At 34.6% G+C, this 26,738-nt stretch overlaps 1 protein-coding gene across 1 annotated transcript; it reads right to left on the reverse strand.

Annotated features, from left to right (window-relative positions):
* Window positions 1-727: 727 nt before the first annotated feature.
* LOC128553450 (uncharacterized) lies at window positions 728-26,738 on the reverse strand. Its single transcript, XM_053534600.1, has 4 exons — window positions 26,671-26,738; window positions 19,685-20,163; window positions 4,901-5,354; window positions 728-1,392 (listed from the first exon to the last, which is right to left on the reverse strand). The coding sequence occupies exons 2-4, from the start codon at window positions 20,147-20,149 to the stop codon at window positions 1,217-1,219; spliced, it is 1,095 nt and encodes a 364-aa protein (XP_053390575.1). The 5' UTR covers window positions 20,150-20,163; window positions 26,671-26,738; the 3' UTR covers window positions 728-1,216.

The following is a 26,738-nucleotide window of genomic DNA, read 5'->3' on the forward strand; positions in this document are numbered from 1 at the left end:
CTGTAAAAACAATTCTCTAGCAGGATGAGTACAAACTGAAGCTGGACGAGTGAAAATTCTAAGCAGTCATCCTTCAGAACTACAATTACTTTCAAGGAATTCGTCGAGCCCTGTTATAGAAATGCCATTGTTACACTCATTTAGTTCAGGAGATAGACTACAGGACTATGACTTAAAAGTTCAGTACTATTGACATCTATGTCACATAACGCTGTGACAAAATAATTGTGGTGTACAAACACCCGCAGTTTCAATCTTCTTTAAATAGGAAAATAAAACAGACAGTGCAAAAAAGTTTCTTTACAGTTCGCATTCAAATGAAGTTGTTGCTAGAAGTATCGGGGTGTTATTACTGATTGTATGCTAATGTAACAATGCATACAGTTCATATTCACCAACATGTTTCAAAATTTTTCAGTTTATATAAAAAAGAAAGCAAAAGAAAAGTTAGAAATGCATAATTTTAAGTTTTATTTGAAATGCAAAAGGTAGTAACTGATTCCAATGTAAAAAATTTGTAGTCTAGAGTACTGCAAAAGAGTTGTAACTTTAGATACAACTTTTTTGCAGTAAACATCAACAATGCAAGAGAAATAGATTAGCTCGCAAGAGAGTTGTAAGACCAATTACAACACTTTTGCGGTAATGAATTGACTGCTAAAAGTTAGAAAAGTCATGCAATATAGTTGTAAGTAATTGTAAGTCAAATATCTCAGATAAGTATAACTTTAGACATAAAAGAAGAATTTATTTTCATAAGTCATTGAAATTTTTCCCACATATCTTCAAGTTCTGTCAAATAAGCTGTTTCTTGTAAAATAAGGAAGTTGTTAGCTTTTCCTGAAAAGTTTTCAAAAATGCAGTTACCGCAGTTTTTTCGGGCAACCCTCGACTTGTACATTTTAAGGTATCGCAGGATCCACATGTATTCCATATTTTAGATTTATATTGTCAATAATGCCTACTACCCATGTTTCAAGTTTCATGAGAAAACACCTTGCACATTTTTTGGTTTAGGCAGTGTCCTATTTTGTATGACTGATGGCTGACTGACTGACGGGTAGAGGCAAAGTTCCAAATGTGCATCGGCTCCGTGTCTTCCTGTATACATTTTTGTCCACATAGTCCGTCAAATAACATATGAACATTTTAGCAATGTAAGCAAAGCACGGTGCTATCTGAAATCGAGATTCGGGTAAATTTCGTAAATCGTCAGCTAGTACCCTATAACAACACCATTGTTATTGAGATATATTGGGTTATCCGGTAACTGGTCATAGTCAAGAGTCCACTCCATTACAAGACTGTTGCTCTCCATTGTCTTGTCTCTTACACTCTGCCCAGTAAAATGTAAGCCATTTTCAAACCAGTTGAAAGTAAACCCTTGCAGACCTGAAAAGGCATACAACAGTTTGAAATATTGTAGTAATTTTGGTAAGTTATAATTTAGATTTATTAAACAAACGCGGGCAGCATTACATAAAACATCTCCAAACTAATAGCTTTTTAAAGGTATGATTTCTTATTAGTTGAGAAAAGTAATGTTAAAATATACTGAAGCTGAAAAAAAAATGTTGGTTTTAATATAACGTAACGAACATAAGAGTTGGCAGTTCATTGAAATTAAATGAAAATGTATTTCAACATAAACACTTGTATATGTGTGTTCGGGTTTAGCGTACTTTGCCAGTTTTAAGTGTACTTGTAGCAGTAAGCACAATGATTTTCGTTTCTGCTGCTTCACTAGAAAATCAAACCGTAGACACGTGACCTTATACCCCACCTACATTATACTGACACCGGACTGACCTTTGAACTATTTGCGAATTTAGGCAAAATGTATTGTGCTCAACTACGACGATCGACTTTTCAAGGGGACCATCTCAGCATAATTTAATTATATCATTTATAGTAGGAAAAACATACCCATACTGATGTTTGTTTTTGGTTAATTGGACTGTGGAAAGAAATTGGGTCATGTGTTCATTTTGAGACCTAAGGAGATTGATAGTTTACATAGTTTGAAAAAAGTCCTTATATGCAATGAATTATTATATACTCCTTTCTCAAAATCATTGAAGCGTGCGAAATAAAGTATGTAACTGTAATGTATTACTTTGTATTAGATTTTTGTATAAATGTACATATAATATAAATGATTTACTTTTCTTTAGAAAAAAACTATAACTGAACATCAGTCAGTTTTTATGATGTCTTGACTCTATGTCTTAAAATGCAGTACTTTTTGACGAAATTCTTTATATAATTTCAGCAACGCTTTAAAGGTAGAAATAAGTCTATCTGACGTAAATGAGCGATATATATTTGTCTCTGATATCGCAATGTAACTTATGTTACATGTGTCTTTCATAAAAGTGAAACAGATAAATGTATGTGATTAGTATATATTTATATTTTATATTGTCAAAAAGTTATTACTCTCGTCGGACTTAAACATCATTACCATGTTTTGTGCCTCATTGTGTTACGCTGAGAATGCCATTCACTATTAATACTTCAGAGAAAGAAAACATCTGCATTTGGTGCAAATACATAAGAAGATGACATTTTAATATGAATACATATTGTGGAAATTATAAGGACAGGCTATTTTATGCAATCGGTTATAAAAATATCGTTTAAGAGTAACTAAACAAAAAGTCAGCACTTCCACTACGAAGACCACTGAAAATATTTGAACAGAATTTGTCTACACAGTTAGTATTAAATAAGTAAATTTACTAGGAAACATTTCTATCTGGAAACAAAATATACATGTATATCTACAAGGGGTCATCAATTACTTCTAATACTTAATAGATCCCGACTTTAAAAACTGAGTGACTTTTATTTATTATAATTATATGCACTGATTACATTGCTTTCTAAATACTATACCCTTTCTGTTGTCATAGTAGCAAGTAAACGGTGAGCGAAACTTCAACGACACTACGTAGGTACAATAATTGGCATTTAGAGATATAGTGATGTTTTCTGCATCATGTTATAAATTGTTTTTGGAAATATATCAGGTCTTTTACACTACATAACAGGGACTAATATTTGGCTACTTTTGGAAATTTACAAAACGGCTACTTCAAAATAAAGAAACGGCCACCTAACAGTCGAAGAAATGACCATTTTCGTAGAGTCTATTCCTGATTCCGGATACCCGGTTATTTTTCAGGCAGATATAATGTTATATGCATCATACTAAAACAATTACTTAAGCTAGTGATCAAATATTAAAGCAAAGTTACATGAGAACAAAGATTTTAAACGAAAAGTAACAAAATCATGTTTCCCTTGAAAATTGTTTCATCTATTTTATTTTCTGTCTGTATGTGTCACTGGGATTACCTGTCAATAATAACGTTTTGTAATCCACGTAATTTACATTTAGATGTAGCGGAACATGAATGAAAATTCGATGTATTCACTAGACTGACAATAAAATCTGTTCAATAATATTTTCATTTAATGGACAAATGATATACACTACTTAAAATTACCTTAAAACATGTAAAATATTGTTCCGTTGCATCAGCATAGACCCAAACCAACACAAATCTTCCATGCAGAATGATTCCTGTACTAAATGTTTGAATCCGTATTTTTTCACAAATGAAAAAATATTGCACTATTCATTTCGAAATCGTAGCGACAACGACACTAAAATTTCACAATTTAAAGACCTATCGCGCTTGTTTTTGACAAAACAAGAAGGCTAGGACTTTTTCACAAAATGCTGCCTGCAAGAAATCGTACTAAGGATTAATCTCGGTCTCTTAAGTAGTATATTTGTTCAGGTAGAACATGTTACAAATGACTAGACAAATAATACATAAACAAGTTCCCGGACAAATGATATGTTATTGCAAATATAAATACAGACTAGAAAAACTGTAACCAATGACGAGAGACGTACCATCTTTATGTTTGGCATCCAGAACAGAAAATTTATAGAAAGGTATTGCAGTGAGGTGTTCTTTAATTCTATCCTATAACAAGGTAATAAAATTATAACTAAGATCACAAACAGATCTTTTTTCACAGAAATTATATCAAATTTTACATCAAGCAATTGAAACAAGGAATCGGTAAAACCGAATGATGCTCACAATGCATGCTTGTCCCAATATGGGAAATAACGTATTTTCCCGTCAATGTCTCTATCATTTTGTGAAGTTTCAATGAAATGCCATTAATACTTTTCAAGTAATGCTCCGGACAAGCCTTTTTTGTATTAAAAGGGAGATGATTCAAAAACTAGGTAAAATAGAGTTATGGTTCTTTGACACTGCACTTTCCGTCAATGGCCTGTATAATTTTGTGAAGTTTCAATTAGATTCCATTAATACTTTTCAAGTTATGCTCCGGACAACCTTTATTATGTATAATAAGGGGAGATAATTAAGAAACCAGGTAAGGTAGAGTTATGAATTATAACAGTGCACTTTGACTCAATGACCTCTATGACTATGTGAAGTTTCAATCAGATGCCTTTAATACTTTTCAAGTTATACTCCAGACAAAAGGATTTTGTGTAACAAAGGAAGATAATTCAAAAACTAGGTAAGGTAGAGTTATTGTTCTTTGACACTGCACTTCGCGTCAATGACCTCTATCATTTTGTGATTTTCAAGTAGTGCTCCGGACAAGCCTTATTTTGTATAATAAAGGGAGATAATTCAAAAACTAGGTAAGTCAGAGTTATGATTCTTTAACATTGCACTTCTCAATAGCTTCTATGATTATGTGAAGTTTCAATCAAAAGCCATTAATACTTTTCAAGTTATACTCCGGACAAAGTGTGACGGACGGACGGAAGGACGGACAAATACGTCAACTGTATGCTCGCCTTTCGGGGAGCATAAAAATATAGAAGTTAAAAGCTTACCTGGAAAATTTGGATATAACGTGAACTCTTTTTTGCTTTGTGTATAATACAAATACTCCAACTCCCACATAGAATCTGCCTTTCCTTTTCTTTTCAGTTGTTTATACCATGTTACAGCAATATGATTTTTAATTAATGGAATAACATCAATACTTCGTCTTGTTATTTCTTTGAACCAAGCTAGAAATTGCAACCAATTTCGAGTGTTTGGGGAAAACCCAGAAGTACCTAAAGTTGGATAAAGGAATACTGTGTGTTGTAAGGAAACGTTTAGGCAACACATTCCATCACTATGTTTTATATTGCTGCCTTGTAAGGAAAAACCATATATATCCCGTCTGTCGCCGTACTTTTTATGCACAAGTTTTAAATATCTGTAGAAGTATGGTGATACTGTTAAATCGTCTTCTAATATTACAGCAATTTCTGATGATTTCTGTGCAGGGGACCATGTCTGAAATAGAATTAACGTAATAGTATTTAATATTTAGGTTTAAATGAATAGGCGGGCATTAAGATGAAACTGTGTTGTATTGTACTTCTCCGTTCTAGATATTGTGTACTTATTACCTTTGTCAACAAATCTAATATGAAATAAATTATCTTTTGTAAGTTCGTGATGCCAACAAATTTATAACATGCACACATGATTGACAACGACAGTTGTGGATAAAACAGCGCATAAAGTAAGGTTTTTTTCACAGATGAAAGTGTGTTTTAACATGATCAAGAGGATAAAAGACTTAAGATCCAAACTCCCTGCACCAGCCTCCACTTTTCAGTACACGTATGTCCCTTGGTCACATGTATCATATTACTTGCTAAAAACATTGTGGTAACTTTGCTGTCGTCAATATTTTAATGATAAAGATAATAATTTATATGCCGAAATAAGCCTTTCTGTGACTGGAAGACAAACATTGTTAAAACTTATAGATATATGGGCGAAATTCAATGATTGCTAGGCTCCCATCATGTATTCAGAACAATTTGCCATGAATGAGAGACAAAACAGTGAGTTTATAGGCCTTAAATGTACTTATGTAGTATATTATATAGAATTCTTTCTATATCTTGCATGATAATAAAATGGAAAATTTCGTTCAGCTGTCGTTACTTTTAATTTTAAGACGTGCATTCTGTCAGAATACGAGTTATATGACCCAGGGAGGGGCCTACGCCTTTAGCATCTTAAACAATGGTATGGGTCCAATCGCTAAGGTGACTATGTCTTAGACTAGCTGACAAACGATGTAGAATGTCCTTTGTTAAAACGTATAGCTGGTGAGACCAAATATCTCGTATATAATTTTTTTATCGGGCTACCTTGCTTAAATAATTCGTGTACCGATGATTCGTAAGTGATTTCAATTAGGAGCTAAATAATTTCAGGGATGAGGCAAATCATTAAATGTTTCAAACCAACAATCTTCAGTTAATGATAATCAGCTCAAACTCCTATAGGCTGGATATACTTTACTTATTGAAGCTGTAACTCAATAAGATTGTCATGACTCCTGGATGCTCAGCGCCTATATGCTATCACATATAGTATTCAACTACCATATAAGTATAACCCGATGCCTTAGATGTACTTCTCCAATAACGCTGAACCCCGTCTATAAGCTGGAACTTTCCTACTATCTCAGTAGATTACCAAATACTATGTCTCTGTCTCAGCTTTCGGATGTTCAGCCTATATTTGCTATTGTCTATAGCATTCAACTAACGTTAAGGTAAAACTCTATGCGCTGGCCCTATAGCTCAATACTTTGTTATTGACTGCCAGCCAAGGTGGTTGATCGTATTGGTCACACAGCATGGAGTTCTCTCCCAGTAGGTGTTACAGACAAACCTAGAGCCCCTTCTTTGAACTTTATCGAGTTGATTGATGTCGCCGGCTAAGTACGGGTCCCATACGGCTGCTGCGTGATTGAGCGTGGAGAGAACCAGAACATTATATGTGTGTTAACGTACACTCTGTGTGCAGTTATATAAATTTCTCCCGAGAAACAAGAGTCTTTGAGGCTTTGGCTGCGGTCTTGTCAACATGTATCTTCCAAGTGAAGTTTTTACTAAGGTTACCGCTAGGTACTTGGCGCTGTCAACAGCCTCTAGTGTATGTCCATGCCGCATGTACGTATAGTGTCTTCGATACCTCTTTTTGGTACATATATGAATCACTTGGCACTTCTTAGGATGGAAATTTGCTTCCCATATGTATAGGACATCAAGAGCCTTCTGAAGTTTGGCAGCATCTGCGTCTGTCCTGAACTGCCTATAGAGTAGTCCATCGTCAGCAAACAGGCATGTCTGTAATATTTTTACCTCTGGCTTGTCATTGATAAATGCGTGGAAAAAAGTGGCCTTATACGGTACCCTGCGGGACACCTGATAGGACATCTGCTTGTGACGAAGTAACACCGTGCAGGAGAACTTGCTGCTTCCTATAGCTCAGAAAGGGCCTTATCCATTGGAGAGTGACATTCCGTACTCCATAGTAGTGTACTTTCTGCAGTAGTCTCTCATGTGGGACTTTGTCGAACACTTTTGATAAGTCAAGGAGTATAACGTCGACTTGGTCTTTCCCAGAGTGTAGATGACTCGCTATACCATGCAGTGTTGTAATAAGCTGGGTCTCACACGAGCGCTGTTTTCGGAAACCATGTTGATTGTCGCAGAGTATACCGTGAGTCTGGAAGTGAACTACGTACAACGTGTTCCAAGATCTTGCATGATACTGAAGTGAGGGAGACTGGTCGATAAATTGCGGCTTGGTGTTTGTCTCCTTTTTTGAAGATGGGGACGATGTTTGCTTTCCTCCAGTCTTCTGGTACATTCACTTTGTTGAGTGAGTATTTAAAGATGGCGGCAAGTACTGGAGCTAATTCCTTTCGCTATCGCTATGTAGGAAGCCGTCTTTGTCAGTCAGTAAGGGAAAATCCTTCGCTGTCCTGCTTCTTAATCTTGATGTAGGACGAATAGCGCCTTGGATCTGTGTGCACAATCTCACATACAACCTTCTGAAGGTACTCTTTCACAGCCTGGCTGGATGTGTTTTGGACATCCCTCTGTGAATTTGTATAGCGCCTCCAATCCTTTTTCTTGTTCTTTGCTCTCCAGTGAGGATTTTGCTTCCTTTTCATTAAGCGACGTAGTTTAGTGTTGACCCAGGGATGTGTTTGGTTTGTACTTGACATCTTGGTCGGAACAAGTTGCTGAGGTAATTGCAGATTTGAAGTTGGACCACATGTGTTCAATAATTTGGTCATCTGTATTGAAGTTCAATGGAAATGACAGTAGAAAATGTTTGATACCCTGGATGTCAGCTTTCTTCCAGAGGTAGATCTTGCGACGCGGGAGTCGCTTTCTGTAGGACTTGTGTCCTGTATCCAGTAATAAAACAACATCATGGTCACTGTTCATGCCAATAGGTGGTAGTGGTTTGCAGCGAATGTTAAAGCTGGGGTGTGACATGAATACTAGGTCCAGTATGTTCTGTTGGAATGATCATGTCCATGGCCAAATTCTGGAAGGTTTCGCTGACTCGGAGCGGGTAGTTATTGTCCGTAACGGTGTTGTTTTCCCAGTTTAAATCTGGTAGGTTGAAGTCACCGGCAATGATAGAGGTGGCCCCCTTGTACTTCTTCTTGTGATTATTAAATGCTATGGACACCTCGACACCTCTTAAAAGTATGATATTAAATAAAAACTCACATATTGTTTTAACCTTGAACTGGTTATTGAGAAACTTGACCATTTCAATCAAGATTTGGTAAATAGTGACATATATTTTTTTGCCGATTTCTCTGATTGTGTTTACATTTTTAAACACCCGTATAAAAGAATGGGCTTATAGGGTTTTGACGGAATTTCGTTAGCCCATTGTTCTATGGCATAGTTACTTATGAAAGCATATTTATTGTTTCATGCCATATTTAAAAGAGATTGATTTTAATAAATATTATATCAGGATAATAAATCTACACTCAACTATATGATAAATATGGTTTAACCATTAGTCCCACCTGTGCAGTTATATGAACAAGAACGATAACACCTTAACTTTAGATTACCATATATTCGATGATTATTAACATATGTGCACACATTGATTTACAAAGTCCATTCGGTTTAAAGTCAGCTGTCAGAGCACAATACTCTCTAAACAGCTTTATGATTGAAATTCAAATTTTCAAAAAACAGCATTTCGAGATGGCATATCTGGAGCTAGCTCGAATATTGAAACCCCAATATTCAGTGTTAAATCCAATCCAGCTTTGTATTTGAACATGGTCGAATTCTAAATTAATTTTTAGAAAGAAACTGAATTTCAGCTTGAATAACAATTCAGGCCAGTTGAGGATCAAAATAAAACACATGAACAAAAGATATGTCTAGAGGAGGCATAATTTTTTGGTATGCTAGAAGATCAAAATTCTAAGGAAAATCATCGAGCATTGTAGTCTGAACGAACTTCAAGATCGAAATTCAAACTAAAAGACAAACATCGAATTTCGAGCTGGAATAGAAGAAAGAGTAAGCTGGAAAATTGAACCTTTTTACACTAGTATTAACTTCGAATCGATGTCATGACATTGTTGTGTATTTTTTTAAACAAAATGATCGTTCATATTCGAGCTGGTTCATGGCAGATATAAATTCAATCTCTTCTTATTTGTGCTCGCGCGAAAGTAATGCTAGTCGAAATTTTTCGAAATTTCTATTTATCTGAATTTTGTTCCTCGAGCTTGCTCGAAAATCAATGGTAGGTTAAAATTCAGTTTTCTCAAAATAAAAATTTCCATATTCGAACTTGGTCAAAAGTTAATGCTAGGTCAAAGTCTGAATTTCGATCTTGGAGCAAGTCAAAAATTCAATGCTAGATCAAAATCCTGCTTACTCTATTTTCGAGCCAGGTCGACATAAAATACCGCAATACCAAATTGATTTTATATATAATTTTTTGTAGAAAATACTAATTTCTATCTTCCTGCTGGCTCGTAGCACAATACCAGCCTAATATCCAAATTCTTAAAAGTATAAATTTTGATATTCCAAGTGACTTTTATTGTAATGCTAGAGTTTAATAGAGTAAAATATCGAGAATGTAAGAAATTTAATTAAATGCAAGATTTATCTATTTCAAAAGTTCCAGTTTTCGAGCTAGTATGATATTAACTGCCAGCTTGACATTTCAGAATATCAGTTCCATTTTCGTGCAGGCTCGAACTAAAATATTTAGCTTCCTGAAATTATTTTTTCTATTTCGATCTGGCTCGAAATGCATTCCTAGATTTTTAAACTATGAGTTATGGCCTTGGGCATTCGCGAACTTCTGCACTACATTGAAATTCAGCATTTAAAAATTGAAAGTTGGTTCCACATAAAATCCTAAAATGCACTTGACTTTAAAAATCAAATAAACAACATTTATTCGTTTTGGTCAAGTTACAACATTTGTAACAAAATGAGTTTTGATCACCGAAACAAGCGAGCTGGTATTTCAATATCATGTTGAAATTCAACTTTTTGAAACATCATTTAGCAGACCCGAAAATAATTGTTATTTTGAAATAACACTATTTTGAACAAATAAAATTCGTCGTTCATGCTAGCTTGGAATCATAATTCGACATGGTATAGAGCTGGATTTTAATCTTCGAGTTGTCATGCAATTCAAAGATAGTTAGAAATGGAATTGCGGTCTTCGACGACAATATAACGGCTAACGATCTGGTTACAAATGTGCAACCATTGCTATCTTTATTACAGACAGACTTATTTAAATCATATATTTCGTTTTTTCTTATTTTCGAACAAGGTTTTATATGTAAGAGATTCTGTTGAGCTCTTAATAACAGAAACAATTTTGTACACTGATTATTCCATTGTCATAGTAACGTACGGTACATTCAATATTATCTCTATAAAGGTTTGCAATTTTTGTTTTTTCAATGTTTTTTAATAACCATTTGATTTTAGTTAAATGTTTATACTTATATTTGAAAACACTATATATATATATATATATATATATATATATATATATATATATATATATATATATATATATACATGCCTTCAATATTTCTGGGTCTTTTTAATCTATCTAACTATTAGTATTTATTTAACAGTATGAAGAAAAAGGAGCAGTCCCGACACTTCTTGTCAATGCGCTAGCCAAATTTTGTATCGATTGTTATGGTGTTATTTACGATGTATCGTATTTTCCCATATAGGAAGTAGAAAAAGAAACTCTACTGGTCGCCTAACACGGCAAAAAATAAAGTTTTGCAGACTCGGTTCGATTGAGGGTTGAGCAGAACTCAATATTTGCACATGTAACAAGAACCGAAATACTATTTAGAGGCATCCGCAGATTCATAAGGTGGTGTACGTTGCACCTTCAACGATACACCATAGCGCAATTCAATGAAAAGCGGCATATGGTCCCCATGAAGTAGTTAATGGTGGTCACCGTTAGACCCTTGATACAATGGCGTTAAACATAGGTTCTAGGGGGCGCGAGTGGTGCTGCACATTTCATTACACCTCATGAACATTCAGTCAAACTGCACACCCAGTTACCCGATGTCCTGATGTGTCTACACACATAATTTGAAAATCACTGACGTGGAATGATGGGGATAATTTCTGAGCTGTAATTTCTCATTTCGACTTCATATTAAGATATTTTAAGGTATGCATACGTGAAAATTATACGTCAAAATGCCTAAAAATATTATATTACTAATCCTGTTTGCTATCTTTGCGAAATAAACACACATTTAACTGTGAGGCAAAAACCATATTAAATGGTCGTTTTTTTCGGCGTTGAGGACATCTGATAATTGGGTGTGGACAGCATCTGCCATTATTTTGCTTAGTTGCTCTTGCACTAGCCACTCGATCAACCTTTAGAAGAAAACTAGGTGATTGTCTTTCGCCAATCTTGAAAGGATGCAAGCTTTAGATCTTCCAGCATCTTTGTGACGCATCCTTCCTCTCTTGATGTGCAGTTTTCCGACTGGAATATTGCAATGCCGTACTTTCTCCAGTCGATTGAAATGTTTCATATAGTGGGGATCCAAAACTGTTGAGCTATATTCAAGAGTGGATCAAAAAAGAGCTAGGTATGCTTATCTCCGGCGAGACTGTTATCAGTATTTGAGATTGCTGTTAAGGAATCCGAGTGAAGAATTTTCCTTCTTGACTTGCTTGGTTATGTGTGAGTCCAATTTCAGGTCTTCAGAATGTGTAACTCATAGGTATGGATTTTCCTTCACTTGTTAGAGGTTTAGTGTAGAGTGTAGAAATGAGATGATCAACAGTCTAGGCTCATTAAGTAACCTTCTTTACATTGAAACTGATTTTCAGTATTGGCCCATGCTTCAAGTAATTTAAGGTCATCTTGAAGGGTCTGAATGTCTTGGTATGTTTGCATGGTGCAGTAAAGATTGCAGTGTTTCATGGAGGTCGTTTATGTGTCATAACAAGTAGGTATTCTTTTACAATTATAGGTCATATGGCGACGTTTAAGCTTTGATGGTGGAGAAAGACCCAAGATGCCCCTCCGAGCATTATTTTATCACGAGTGGGCACCTGGGTAGAACCACCGACCTTCCGTTAGCCAGCTGGATGGCTTCCTCACATGAAGAATTCAACGCCCCGAGTGAGGTTCGAACCTACTTCGACGAGGAGCAAGTGATATGAAGTCAGTGACCTTAACCACTCGGCCACGGAGGCCCCCGCATAAGTAGAGGACCTACCACTGTTCAATGGGCACGCCCGAGTCAACAGGTACTGAATATGATTATTCCCCTCCAACAGGGACTTGCATTTGACATGGGAAACTGTCTAACCCAATCATTAGTGAGACCATCTACAGCGTAGTTCTTAATCTGGCGCAGAAGTCTCTCATGGTGAACAGTGTCGAACGCTTTCGAGTTGTCAAGTATGACCATGTCTTTTTGCTTATTGGCATCATGTCGCCGAAGAAGGTTAAGTAAGTAGCTGGGTTTCCCACGAGTAACCAGATCGGAAAACATATCTGGGATTGGTCAGTATATTATAAATCTTGATACTATTTATAAAAAGTGCCTTTTGGATGAAGCTTTATAAAAACGGGATTCTTGGTAAATTGATTAGAGAAGTATTTTACATGTATAGATGTTAAGTCATAAGTAAGGAATTGTAATGATTATTCGGAATATTTTGAATATGTAGTAGGTTTTTTTAAACAAGTGGAGATAATGTCATAAATTTTATTTTCTACCTTTGTTGAAGATTTAGGGCCGACTTAACAAGGTAGTGTTGAATCTGGATTAGTTACTGAAGAATTGTGTTAAAAATGTCATCATTTGCTGATGACTGAATGAACATTAGACTTGTAATGGTTAAAAAATAGAAGTTGTGAGCGATTAAAATTATTTAATACTTACTTAACTTGTATATTTTCATCTAATCTAGAGAATCTTACTTGAAAGCGTCTAAAGTGATGAATGTGTTATTAATCATCTCCATAAAGATTAAAATATCCCTTAAGGTTATATGTCAATTTTGAAAAAAAAGTCATTTTAAGGCCACTTTGTGGCTCTGTGATGAAAAAAGTATTCAAGACAATAAAAAATGCAATATGTTGTGTGAATGTCCATTGCATAGTTATTTTATCATGAAAGTTCAAGGTAAAAAGTTTGAACCTTTAAAAAAAAAATAACGGAAATTGTGTTCCTGGCTGGTTACATGTCAAATTACCCCACCCACTTTAAATGTGAATATCTATAAAAGTAAATCAAAACTGGTAACGGTAACACTTGTTAGTAATACATGTAGAAATATTGTCATAAAATATAAAGAAAATCAAAAAACATTTTGCGCAGACACCTAACTGGGACCCCCCCCGCCCCAACCCTTAACTTTATTATCATAATGCCCGTGGCATTTAGAATAACTCATCATTACTACTATGCTAGACCAAATATATAGAATTGCTTACATTTTTTTCAACCCACAAACGAGATGGTACTTTATAGATTAGCATTTTACTGTAAAATGCACTGTGTAAGATAAACTTTTTTTCTGAATATGATAATAAAAAAGTCTTCTGTAATGTTCATCCTACAATTGTTTTATTGACATATAGCTTGTCGTATAAACTAGCCATTGATTGTGTGATTGTTTGTATTAGGAAATATGCTACGTATGTGTTGCCGATAATGGCTTCGTACAAGTAGCAATAAACAATGTTCTCAACTCCTTCGTTTTAATAAAAAATGACAACAGTCTTTAATAGCCCTTTGGTGGCTGTAATAGTCTCCTCCTACTTTGACTCGGTGTTGTTATATTTTCAGGTCCTTTTGGGATTAAAGAGCACATTCAATTTTACTGTAATGTAACACCGCTTAGGCCGATAGTAAAGGAAGTAAGTGTGTTTCAAATTTCATTAACTCGGATGTACAGGCACAGTCTAACCGTGGTTGCTATTATGTTGCTTGGCTGCGTTCAGTGCTTTCTAAAGGATTTTTAACATATGTTATTTCATATAACATTCGCAATATTCCACAATTGACATGATATTTTCCAGCATGACTTGACATGAGGCATTTATGTAGTCTGGATTTCAAGTAAGATCATGCAAGTGACATTTTGAGATAGCATTATGGGAGGCTCCTTATATTATATTGAAAATTGAATGTATATTGTGTACACTGAAAAGTGGAAAGGCAGGAAACAATTATCAAACACAAGACGTACTGATATTTTAAAATCGGATACTGTTTTTGATTACACTGTCAAGCGTGTTATGCCTATCTACATTATAAATTGTGCTCTGTGCACACATCTTTGTCTGCATGCACACATACTTTTGCAATTTATTCATCGTATTTCACACATGATATTCAAATGTCTTTTGATATTTCTGTAGTAGTCGTTATCAATCGGTCTAATAAAAGGACACACTTCTATTATGAACTGTTATATTAAATTCGACACACTCTCACTCGAACAAAAACAACAAAAAATAAAGGTCTTGATCTACATTGAGTTTAGTTTTGAGAGAAATATCTTTTAGGTGTGAGTGGGGTAATTCCATACCTGTCCTGCTTTACGGAACAAATAGGTGGATTTCATTGCTTTTATATCAGCTGAACTAACAGTAAAGAGGTATAATGTGTACACTATAAACACATACTGATATGATGTAAGACATAACTTCATATGCATTTTGTAGAATCTTATACATTTTGCATCTACCGTCTTTGCGGAAAACCACAACGTTTCTTGATACAAAAAGAGAGACAAATCCCATTTATTGAGAATACTTGTTAATAACTAATGACTCGACATTGCAGAATTATGGGGATTTTTCTGTGCTTTGCATGTGAAGTGACTTATTTGCCCTTGACATCAGAAAAAAACATGAGAAAAATGCAGAAAAAAATATCAAATTTTCTTATTTCAGAATTTCAATTCATTCATGTGTAAAAGTAATCCTGGCCCATTGAATTATACTGTATTCAACTAAGAAAAAAAACATTTTTATTCATCAATTTCATAAATAGAAATAATCTTCTATTCATTTGATGTAGCCAATTCTCTTCGTGTTTCTCTACTAGTTAAGGCATACAGAAATGTCAACAAACATAAAACATAAAAACCTGATGTAGGCCAACTTTTTATGCTATGTATGCTTTCTGGCGTTCCTGATACAACTATATTTGCTGCATTATATGTGTCATTTTCAGTTCAGCAGTTATATTTGGTGTCCCATATCTCTGTGTTTGACAAAGATTCATTTAAATATCTAATGCCTTGAACACAGCCTTAAATAATACATCTAACTCTTTATATATTTAAACCTATATGTTGTACTGTCAAATCCTGACATAACTTAGCTTTCATTTCATTATTAAGCAAATGCTTGTGGTGCGTCTTCAGTAGTTTTGTGTTTCGTAGATTTGCCTTGTTTTAATAGGGATGTGTCACAATAAAAGAAATAAATGCATTGTGATTTTTACAATTTCGCAGATATCACTTTAGGTCCAGTGTCCAATTAATTTACCTTTTTTTTGCAGTACTGAAAATAAAAATATTTACCTTCAGCAAAACTGCAACCTCTTTAGCACTGCCCAGTGAAAAGATCCACAGTGATTTCGGCACATATAATCTGTATTTTCTTATCTATTGAGATATATCACATAGGATATTTTGCTGGAAAAAAACATTCTCTCCTAACATTTGCACCAACGTTTTGTAAGTTCATCTCTAGCATTAAATAAAAAATTATTTCTTGTTTACTTGGCAAGTTTTTTGCTTTTGCATAACACATTCTGTGTATAAATCATTACTTTATATGTTCTGGTAGATAATCAGGAACTGTTCAATGTTTTGAATTTCTTCTGTTTATTTGACAAATTGACCTTCCTTCATTTGATACCAGTGTTGATTTCTTATAATGTTTTAACAAGGAATCTGTTTGTGCTTCATTTATACAATATTTTATAACATGTATGGTTGCAGTTATACATTGTTAATACTTTAATTCAAAGGAATTGAATTTTAAACCTAGGAGGTTATTGTTTTGCATATATAATAACAAGTTTATATGTGTATACATTTTGTTTTCAATATAATATGGCAGAGAAAAGAGGCAAAAGCTGCAAAAGCTGCCAAGTCAGATATGGGCGTTGGTCCCGACTTAGAAGATAGAATGAACATAAAATTTGTGTTTTACCTTCAATATTAAAAACAAAGGTAAGTGAGGGTGATCTGCTTTGCGATAAATGTTATGGGATTCAAGCTTCCTCCTTGCCTAACTCCATCTTAAGGGAAAGGCAATCTAATAATAATGCCAGCACCTCAGAACTAGATCCACAATCACCTCCTGAGAAAATAATAAAGCTAAGCAATTCTACAGCAACACCTTCCTCTGTGAAGTGCCTTGTGTGTCAAAAAGACAGACGTAGACATAAATCTGCCAATATGACAAAGCCTTCGCCAAAACAGAGAGCTGACATATTTATAAAAACAGGCATTATTATAACTGAAGGGGCAAGAGTTTATTCTTCACATGTAAATGATGGCTGTCGTAAAGAAGACTGCTACAGCAGAGTTACTTCAAAGTCATCATTTACAAATGCAAATAGTAATGAAATAACACAACTGCTGACTGAGTTGCGTAGAGTTGCAATGAAAAAGTCTAATACTTTGAATTTTGACAGCGACGAGGCTATGACAGACTATTAAAGGTTGACTGGTATAACAAAGCAACAATTCAGCACTTTCCATGAATGCCTCTCACCAGTACGCTCTTCAGCAACAAGGAACACCCGTACTGCCCTTGCAATGTTGCTTGTAAAACTCCGAACTAGTTTGTCCTCGGGTGTCATTTCTACATTGTTTGGTATGAAGAAAAAAAAACTGTAGTAAAGCTATTTATTCTGCTAGGGTAGGTCTAATGTCCAGCTTTGTCCCAAAGCATCTTTGTCTGGCACATATAGATAGAAATAAGGTTATTCGAGATCATACCACAAAGTTTGCTAGGGTATTATTTGCAGATTCCAGAAGAGATGTTGCAATTGCTGTAGCGGATGGTACCTATATATATATATTGAGAAAGGGGTGATTATTCATTTCAAAGGCGCTCCTATTCTGTGCACAAAGGCTGTCCGTTGATTAAACCAATGATGCTTGTGGCAACGTATGGCTACATACTCACTGTTCTTGGGCCTTATTTGGCAGATGGGAAGAATACAGATGCTAAAATTACTGAGCATATGCTCAAAAGCAATACTGAAGATATTAGAAATTGGTTTAGTGAAGGGGATGTCCTTATAGTTGATCGAGGATTCAGAGATGTAACCAATTTACTAAATGACTGTGTGATTAAGACTGAAATGCCCAATTTCTTGAAAAAGTCTGAGAAGCAACATAGCACTAGAGAAGCATATGAGTCTAGACTTTTAACTAAGTAAGGTGGGTAGCAGAATCTGCTTATGGTCGTATAAAACAGTGGAAGGCATTAATTAATATCCTTTCAAATTCACAAATACCATTTGCTGGTGATTATGTCAGAATTGTCTGTGCACTATGCTATGTTTTTAGACCACCCTTGGTGACAAGTTTGGAAATGGATACTGTCATCACAAAAAGAATGATGACACTGGTAAAATCACCTAACAAGCTGCAGCAAAAGGTTATTGAGAACAAGTGGGATAAAAAGCGTGTCATTTGGAAGAATATTGATAAGGCTGAATTGACTAACTTCCCACAGCTGACAGAAAATGAACTTAGGGATCTGACAATGGGTGTTTACCAAATTCGTCAAGCTAAATCATACACTAAAGAACATATAACAGAGAATAGAAAGTATGAAATTATGATTTACAACGAGAATGATGGTATTTTGAAGGCCCAGATCCGTTCAAGACATACCACCAGCAAAACTTACAATTTGTGGATTGAGCACAATACAGGTATAAATCCTATCAGTGGCTGGTATTGTAGATGTTGATCAGGGACTAGGGTGATCGGCTGCTGTGCATATTGCTTCCGTTCTGTGGTATTTAGGTTTTGAACGTCACCAGCAAAAAGAAAGCCACCTAAAACACATGATAAATTTAAGAAAGCTTTGACAGATGCGCAGCTGAGGTATGGGACACCGAAAGTGACTCCTCAAGTGATAGTAACGCAGAATAACATATAGACGATGACATATCAGAAAAGTCAAACAGAAAACATAACATAAGGAGTTCATATACATCAGACTCTTATATTTGGTTGAAAAGTCGGTATCTCTTACCAACTCCTTTTACCAGCACAGCAACACTTAGAGAGTGTAAAAGCTGTTTGGCAATATCACATTAATAGCAACTGAGCAATAAAATATGCTTTTTTATAGTTAAGTACAGTACAATCCATTGAGCATGGGTTACTTTTACACATAAATTAATTGAAATTCTGAAATAAGAAAATTTGATAATTTCTGCATTTTTCTCATGTCTTTTTCTGCAATCAAGAGCAAATAAGTCACTTCACAGGCAAAACATTGAAAAATCCCCAACATTCTGCAATGTCGAGTCATTAACAAGTATTCTCAATAAATGGAGTTTGTCTCTCTTCTTGTATCAAAAAATGTTGTGGTTTTCCGCAAAAACGGTAGATGCAAAATGTATAAGATTCTACAAAATGCATATGAAGTGGCGTATTGTTGTAAAGGTATGCTACAGAATCGAATGTCTTACATCATGTCAGTATGTGTTTATAGTGTACACATTATACCACTTTAATTTTAGTTCAGCTGATATAAAAGCATTGAAATCCATCTATTTGTTCTGTAAGGCGGACAGGTATGGAATTACCACACCCACACTTAAGACATATTTCTCTCAAAACTAAAGCTCCGATTGGCTAACTAATTCCGGAATGTAAAGCCCATTCATAAGGCTAACTTTTAGCAAAAATCTTTTAAAATCTGTTTGTACCAGGAAAAAAGCCTTATGGAGACCGCCCCAAAGTTTAACAAGAGATATTTGGGATGGAGGTTAAAATATTCCGACGCAATGTCATGTCATGTGGTTTTACTACAATTCTAATGGTTCAGGAAGATCCAAGGTGCCTGTCAAGTCTTTATTTTAGACACAGTAGGGCGACCAAACAAACCTTCCCTAAGTCAACTTGATGATTTTCTAATAGGACGATCAATGGGTAGTTTCGAAGCCAGCGAGGTAAATTGCAAGTGATTCAATGCAAAATATATTTTAGTAATAATTATTAACATACCGAAAGCCACTGTCCTGTGATCCCGACATGTACTGGATGGACATATACATTACATTTTCCTTTGCTGAACTTGAAGTTTAAAGCCGACTGTAGGGTTTCGCTGTGTACCGACTGTAATTTTGACCTATCTATCCAGATATCAAAACATACCCTGTCTCTCCCATAATCAGCTCTGTCCAATGATTTTAGTAACCTCAGTAACGAGTCTGACCTATCGTAAGTAATAATAATCAGTCTCAAGTCCATTGAATGACGTTTCATTTGTGTGCTGTCCCTTAAAATGCACTGTCCGCCGCTTGTATTTAAATACTTATTGCGAAATATAGAGGTATTTGTTATATCCCAGGGCAGCTGTATCCATCTTTCAGTCGAAACTACAGATATCATGTCAGTTGATAGAACATATATAGTAAATAGAACAAATGGAACTAGCAATAGTTTCCTCTTGTACTTTACTGCGACCATGTTGCTCAACAAATCTGTAATGAAAAGAAGAAGGTTATTAGGGAATGGTTTTAGGTTTCATGGATATGTTGGTAGTCAAAATATTTCGCTGGCACTTGGTAGACTTATACACTGATTGTATTATTTTAAAAAGAAGATTTAAACAATACTTGATCTTGTCTTTTTCAGAAAAAAAATGACCTTCAGTATCGCTCGAGGACAGTTTCAAGAGGATGAAGTAAAGGAATCATATTATTACAAACCACCAGTAAGATGATTGCCAAGAGCAAGCAACATCGGTCAAATAAACACAACGTTAAGGAATTCCATAGCTGCTGTTTAACATGTCATTTAACAATTTTCATGCACCTGAACGAACATATAACTGCACAATGAATATTCAGGCGCTAAGGACAGTGCAGGTTGTTGTAATGATAAGACTTGTATTGAATTCAATGGATTGTCATCGTTGCACTTCATTTCTAACGTCATTCTTTTTAATTATTTGAAAATGAACACTTAATGTTTTCTTATGAGCAATGTATCAGCAAGGAATTACGTACAATAATACGAAGCAAAAAGAATGAAACACGTTTTTTTCACATGAGCTAGCATTTCCGTGTTTCCTTTTTTTCCGAATTGGAGACATTCAAGAAGTAAGTACTTAAAAAAGTGCAGTCTTGATATTTATACGTGGTTCTTTTTGTTCTCGTGTCAGCTATTATGTACCACTTTACATCTTTGAAGTTAATGGACCTTTTCAATATAATGTTTGTGATCTTGTTGTGTATTAAACATCAAATAAACTTCATAGTTGCATGTTTTGATATGAATTTATTCACAGAAAGAAATACACTGTAAATGTTTTTTTTTTTTTTTTTTTTTTTGTTTTTTTTTCAAACTGAAGGAATTGCAGTTTTAAGATGGAATGGAAAAGGGAAATGTAAAGAAAAATACCCAAGAAGAATCTATTGCTAGGCGCTTTGCCGTAATTGGTCTGGTATATTGTGGTGGTGATTTAGTTCGTATGGCTCAACTTTGGATCTGAAAGCGAGTCATCCGTGGATGTCTCATCTACATAATAGTCGTTTGATCTTGAAATGAGTCATACGTGGATGTCTCACTATTACACAGTCGATGATTTTCCAAATGAGTCATGCAGGCATGGATCATCTCTGAAAGTGAGTCATGCAGGCATGGCTCATCTATGAACGTGAGTCATGAAGGCTTGACTCTTCATTTACCTTGTTGATGGAAAACAAATGAGAACATACTGTGTGAGAATGTCTCGCTGGAAAACAAACAAATACAGCGTAAGGTAAATTTTTCTTTTTTTATGACAAGCGTAGATAAAATATAAACATGCCGCACCATGAGAAAACCAACATAGTGCATTTGCGATCAGCATGGATCCAGACCAGCCTGCTCATCAATTACCCGTATGCGCAAACTAAAACAGTCATGCCATATAAATATGTTAAAAGAGTACATTCATAGAAATAGCCCTGTCCCTAAGCCTGTTAGTGTTATCTTTTACCTGTAAGAGGTAAAATTAGCTTCTGTTGAATTTGATGTTGAACATGAAAATATCTTTGTCTACGGTCAAATTAACTTCAGAATTCAGACAACACCTGGATGGGAAACATTCTTATTTGGAACCTCAACAAAGGGTGAGCTTAAACAACACATCAATGAAGATGAACATTTGTTTCCTTATGTATCTATTAATGATAAACTTATTCATGAAATTAAACATACAGATTCTACTCCAATCAAACAATATCCAAACAGAATGAACCCAATAAACCAGAAGTATTTAAAAGGGGAAATAACGTACGCTGGACAATGATTTCACTGAACCAAACAACTGTAACTTGAGTTCTCAACGTATATTTGTTCCAAAACCAGACAAATCTTACCGGTTGTGTTATGATCACAGTAAAGTTTTGATAAAGTTGCACATGAAGAATTTGTAACAAAACTTGATTTATTAAAAGGATTTTTGCAAGTTCCTCTCACAGATAAAGCCAAACAGATTGAAGACCTGAAGTATAATTTCAGTACAAAGTCATGTCATTTAAATGAAAAAAATTTCAAGGACTTGTAACGTCCATGATTTGTGGAACATTGACAATGTCATCATATACCATGACACTTGGCAATGTCATCTGAAGACGATTAACGATTTTTCAAGCGAGGCAAAGTTGACAATTACATTCAGATTTTTCTAGAATGACTATTAAAACACTACACTTTACGCCACTAATTTGAAAGTACTGATTTCACCAATAAAATATATTAATGTAAATATTCGTTCAGCTATTTATTTTGAAACTACTCTGATGTTATCTATGTACTTACATAAAATGCCCATAATTTTGGTATACATTATGTTGGGCAAACGAAACGACCTCTTAAAACCAGACTTCGAGAACACTGTGACAACATTTGTAAAAATGATAAGTTTCGGAATTTCTTATACCATAATTCCGGCCTTTCTATACAAGATGTTTTTGTTCAAAGAGATGTCTTGAAACGAGAAGTTATGTTAACTTCATATCTTAATTGTTCAACAGGTTGAACAGAAATAGAAATATTAAACGTTACCTTCGCAAAAGAGTGGCTGTCACTGATACCAAAGCAATTTTGTAGACATGCTTCGTTATCATATTCAACGTCATTACCTGTTTCGTCGTTGAAAAAAAAACTTTATAAAGAAGATATTGTTATACATACACATTCAATTTATGTAACTGCGTCTCTGATTCAAAGTTATGCGCAACATTTTTTCATATTGATTCTGAATCCGATCAAAACTTTCCAAAGTTATCTTTCTAAATAAAGTAATGGAGTATATGTATTTTTAGATTCCTATCTTAAGTTAACTCTATTCCTAAATATTTTCAGAATATGGAAACCCCTCTTATCTGTTACAAATATAATAAACCAGTTAAAAACGTAATATTTTATTACAATAAAATTGTCTTGGATTTAGACATAGAGCTTAGTTTTCCAGACAGTTGCAGTTGTAAAAATATCTAATTACTGTTATCAACAGGCCTGTTCTACCATTGATGACAAAAAGCTCAGATACATTTTATCTAAAGGTCCAAAATGTAAAAAAAAATAATGCAGAGGGGCACGTGGGGTCTTCCTCCACCATCAAAGCTGGAAAGTCGCCATATGATATATAATTGTGTCGGTGCGACGTTAAACCCCCTCCCCCCAAAAATGTAAAATTCCTACGCGTATAAACTTTGAAACATGTATCTCTGAAATAACTCTATAGAGGAATATGCTAAAATGGTGTCAGATAGGAAACGCTTTTACTGAAAGGAAATAGAATATTTTCATATCATAAAAACTCGCATAAAATGCTATGAATCAAACCCGTTCTTATTACCTCGTTAACCCAGGTTTTCACTTCGAAATTTAAAGAAAGCTATATCTATGTTACATACGATTTTTGTTTTAACTACTTTAGACAGAACTCCAAATAATGTTATCATTATCTGACGCATTTACTACACAGAACTATTACAAAGTGCTTAATACCAAACATAGGAATTTATTTACCATAAATACCTGTCTCAGCACAAAATCTTATCCATTGTATGAGGAAACCCTTTATCGCATATTTTACCCAATATACCAACACATTTGCACTACACATGAACTTGTACAGATACTGTTTTACCTAGGGTGTCGTTTAGCGATAACTGGCACTACGTGTGTGCCAAAAATCTGTGTTTTGAAATGATATAACTTGTCACTGACTTTACATAAAATGTTTCTTAGCAAACACGTATTTACTTGGCTTAAATATGTTCCATTTACAGGTTAAGTACGGAAGAAGACGGATAATTGGCGATGTACAATCAAGCTAAATATGCTCGAATATGACAAAGGTCCATACACTGATGTACAGTGTTGTTCTCTACATTCAATCCTGTTTGCTTTAATTCAGATTAAAGTTGAGTACTTTAGCTGGGATGTGGCAAGCGCTGAGGAGCCGATTTTGGATACTATTCCATTGGATACAGTATATATAAAAATGATGTCTATATAGAATAACAAACGGAATGACGGAGAAAATGTCATTAAAAACATACACGCAGAAAAAAATATGAGAAGCCCGTATAGAAATGTGTATAATGTACAAATAGTGTTTCGCTGAATATCATACCGACACAATTTTAGAATACATAAAGCCTCTCCAACATTTGATGCTAAAGGAAGACATTAAATTCATTTTCGTATATTATTGTAGGTACGGCCGGTCATCTGTATAGAACCGCTGACCTTCCGTAAGGTACGCTGACGGCGTCCTTTACACCCTAAGCTAGGTTTCGAACCAGATACACCAAAATCAGAAAACAGTCTGTTCTACCGGTGAAGGAATGTATAGTGTTGGTACAAAGCCCTGTTGAAAGTACATTTTGCTTTGGTTCTCTGAATAAAAGAAAATAAAAATGCAAATGTACGGTTATGGTAACGTTTGATTGTTCAATACATTACGAGGGATTGGCTACATGAAACTCAAACAATATTATATCACAATAAAACAATCATTTAACTTATATCCTCCATCTTTATTACTTGCACACTAGAAGTTAAAATTCAGGCTTAAACATAAGTTTGAATGTTCTGCACGAAAATAATTAATAATAAGGAAATAACTGATGTTAGACTTTTAAACTGTTAAACATTGATGCTGATAGTGACAAGTGTAATCATTTGATTATCGTTTCATTTGAATTACACAAAGCGGTTTCAATAGGCATCAGACGGCGTAAAGTTATAATAAATGATTTCATTTACTCTGCACGTAATCAACTTGCGGCAAACGGCTTCACATTTAGCTGCATGGCATCATGTTTTGTCGGGTGATTTCATATTACGGTGCATCGCAACAAGATTTTCAAGGCATCATTTTATGTTTAAACTGGCGACATGAAAATTTGTATACTTAATGGTTTCAAAATACAATGCGTTAAATGCAAATGCATTGGACAGGATGGAGTTTTAGACTAGCCGCGTTGAAATGCACTGCACTGACTGATTTGTTATTGAATGGTTTGTACAGTTACCAGTTTAAGCGGTTAACCGCCGCCTATGAAATTATTTTAATGAAATTACAAAAACAACAATGTTTTGTTCTTAACTAGCTAAAGGAAACATTTCGTGCCACATAAAAAATAATACATCCAAACTTGTCATTGTCTCTTTTATGTTGAAATATTGAAACACTACAGCTTTAAAAATTAAATCCTAAAATGTATTTTAACATTTTGAATATCTAATAATTCAAAAAGCGATACCATTAATTTAAAAAAAAAAGATAATTCCAAATGTATTAACAGCGATGCTACACTTGGGTTTTAGCTTCATTGTTAAATGTATTTTATTTTATCCTGTCACTTGCAGTATTTTCGACCCGATATCAGGGTGCCGTATATCTTTCTTGATATACCGTCAGTTGATCATGTGACCAGTGATATACGGTCAGTTGATCATGTGACCTTATGATCGATATTGTTTTCATAAGAAATTTTGCAACGAAACCATCATCATTGTGTTGGAAATGTCCGAACTAAGAAAATGAGTGGTCAAATAATGAGTTTTTATTCAAAAACGAAGAAGTTATTGCGATTTTGCCGGTAATCACGTCATTATATAAGTGATGTCATTACGAATATGACGTCATTAAAGCGGTTGTCGCACACTTATTTTTGTAAAATAAATTGCCAAATATCGGAAAATGAAGTGATGACAAGATAAATAGAATAATAGGTTAGTGCCTAAGATGGAGAAAGTTTATCTGGCTCGGCTCCGGACGTTATCAGGTTCGCCTTCGGCTCACCCGATAACCTCCTCCACCTCGCCAGATAAACTTTCTCATCTATGGCACTAACCTATTATTCTCTATTTCAATCGCTGTTTGCTGAATGAAGCATATTTAATGATGAAAATCAGATAAATCAGTATAAATGGGAATACCATCTACATGTCGGAATTAGATAATGGTCAAAACAAAAACAAGACGACACAAGTCTACGTAGTTAATGCTCGTCAGCGGTCCATTTATAATGTTCAACATGACTTAGTCTGGTACTTATAATGTAATACAATCGACCAGTTACGCAAAAAGTAAACAACATTCATGTACACAGAGTATCTTTATATAAGAGCTAGCTCTCAGATTGCCAATGCAATTGCTCGCTTAGAAATAAATTTTATAAATGTCTAAATGGGATTTGAGAAGCTTTGGCCTTTTTTGTCTTTCGTTGTTTTCAATGAAAATTACCTTCATAATACCAACATACTTTTTCAATTTGCTTTATAATTCTTTAATATGCACTCAACAAACGTTCTTTTGAAATGCTGGCAATATTTTTCATCTTACAAACAGTTATGAAATTCCTCACAAAGTTATACATTGCTGTGCATTACATGTTTGGCTAAATATTCTAGGCTTTAGAATTAAGGATGATATTGAGAGTTTGTGTATTTTTCCTGTTTCAGATTAAAATATTACTTACGGTTTACCCGTTATTCCAAAACTCTCTTTGGTGTAAGCAAAGTAAAACGTACAACGGAAAGGAGCAGA

This window comes from Mercenaria mercenaria, unplaced genomic scaffold, assembly GCF_021730395.1.
Source record: "Mercenaria mercenaria strain notata unplaced genomic scaffold, MADL_Memer_1 contig_3837, whole genome shotgun sequence".
Taxonomy (NCBI): domain Eukaryota; kingdom Metazoa; phylum Mollusca; class Bivalvia; order Venerida; family Veneridae; genus Mercenaria; species Mercenaria mercenaria.

Bases quoted from the DNA above. Each gene is read 5' to 3' on its own strand.
- LOC128553450 (XM_053534600.1), bottom strand. From the start codon at position 20,149: ATGGTCGCAGTAAAGTACAAGAGGAAACTATTGCTAGTTCCATTTGTT. The intron at 5,355-19,684 runs GTATGTTAATAA...ATTCTATTTCAG, and splicing joins TCACAGGACAGTGGCTTTCG to ACATGGTCCCCTGCACAGAA. The intron at 1,393-4,900 runs GTAAGCTTTTAA...ATGCCTTTTCAG, and splicing joins GTTATATCCAAATTTTCCAG to GTCTGCAAGGGTTTACTTTC.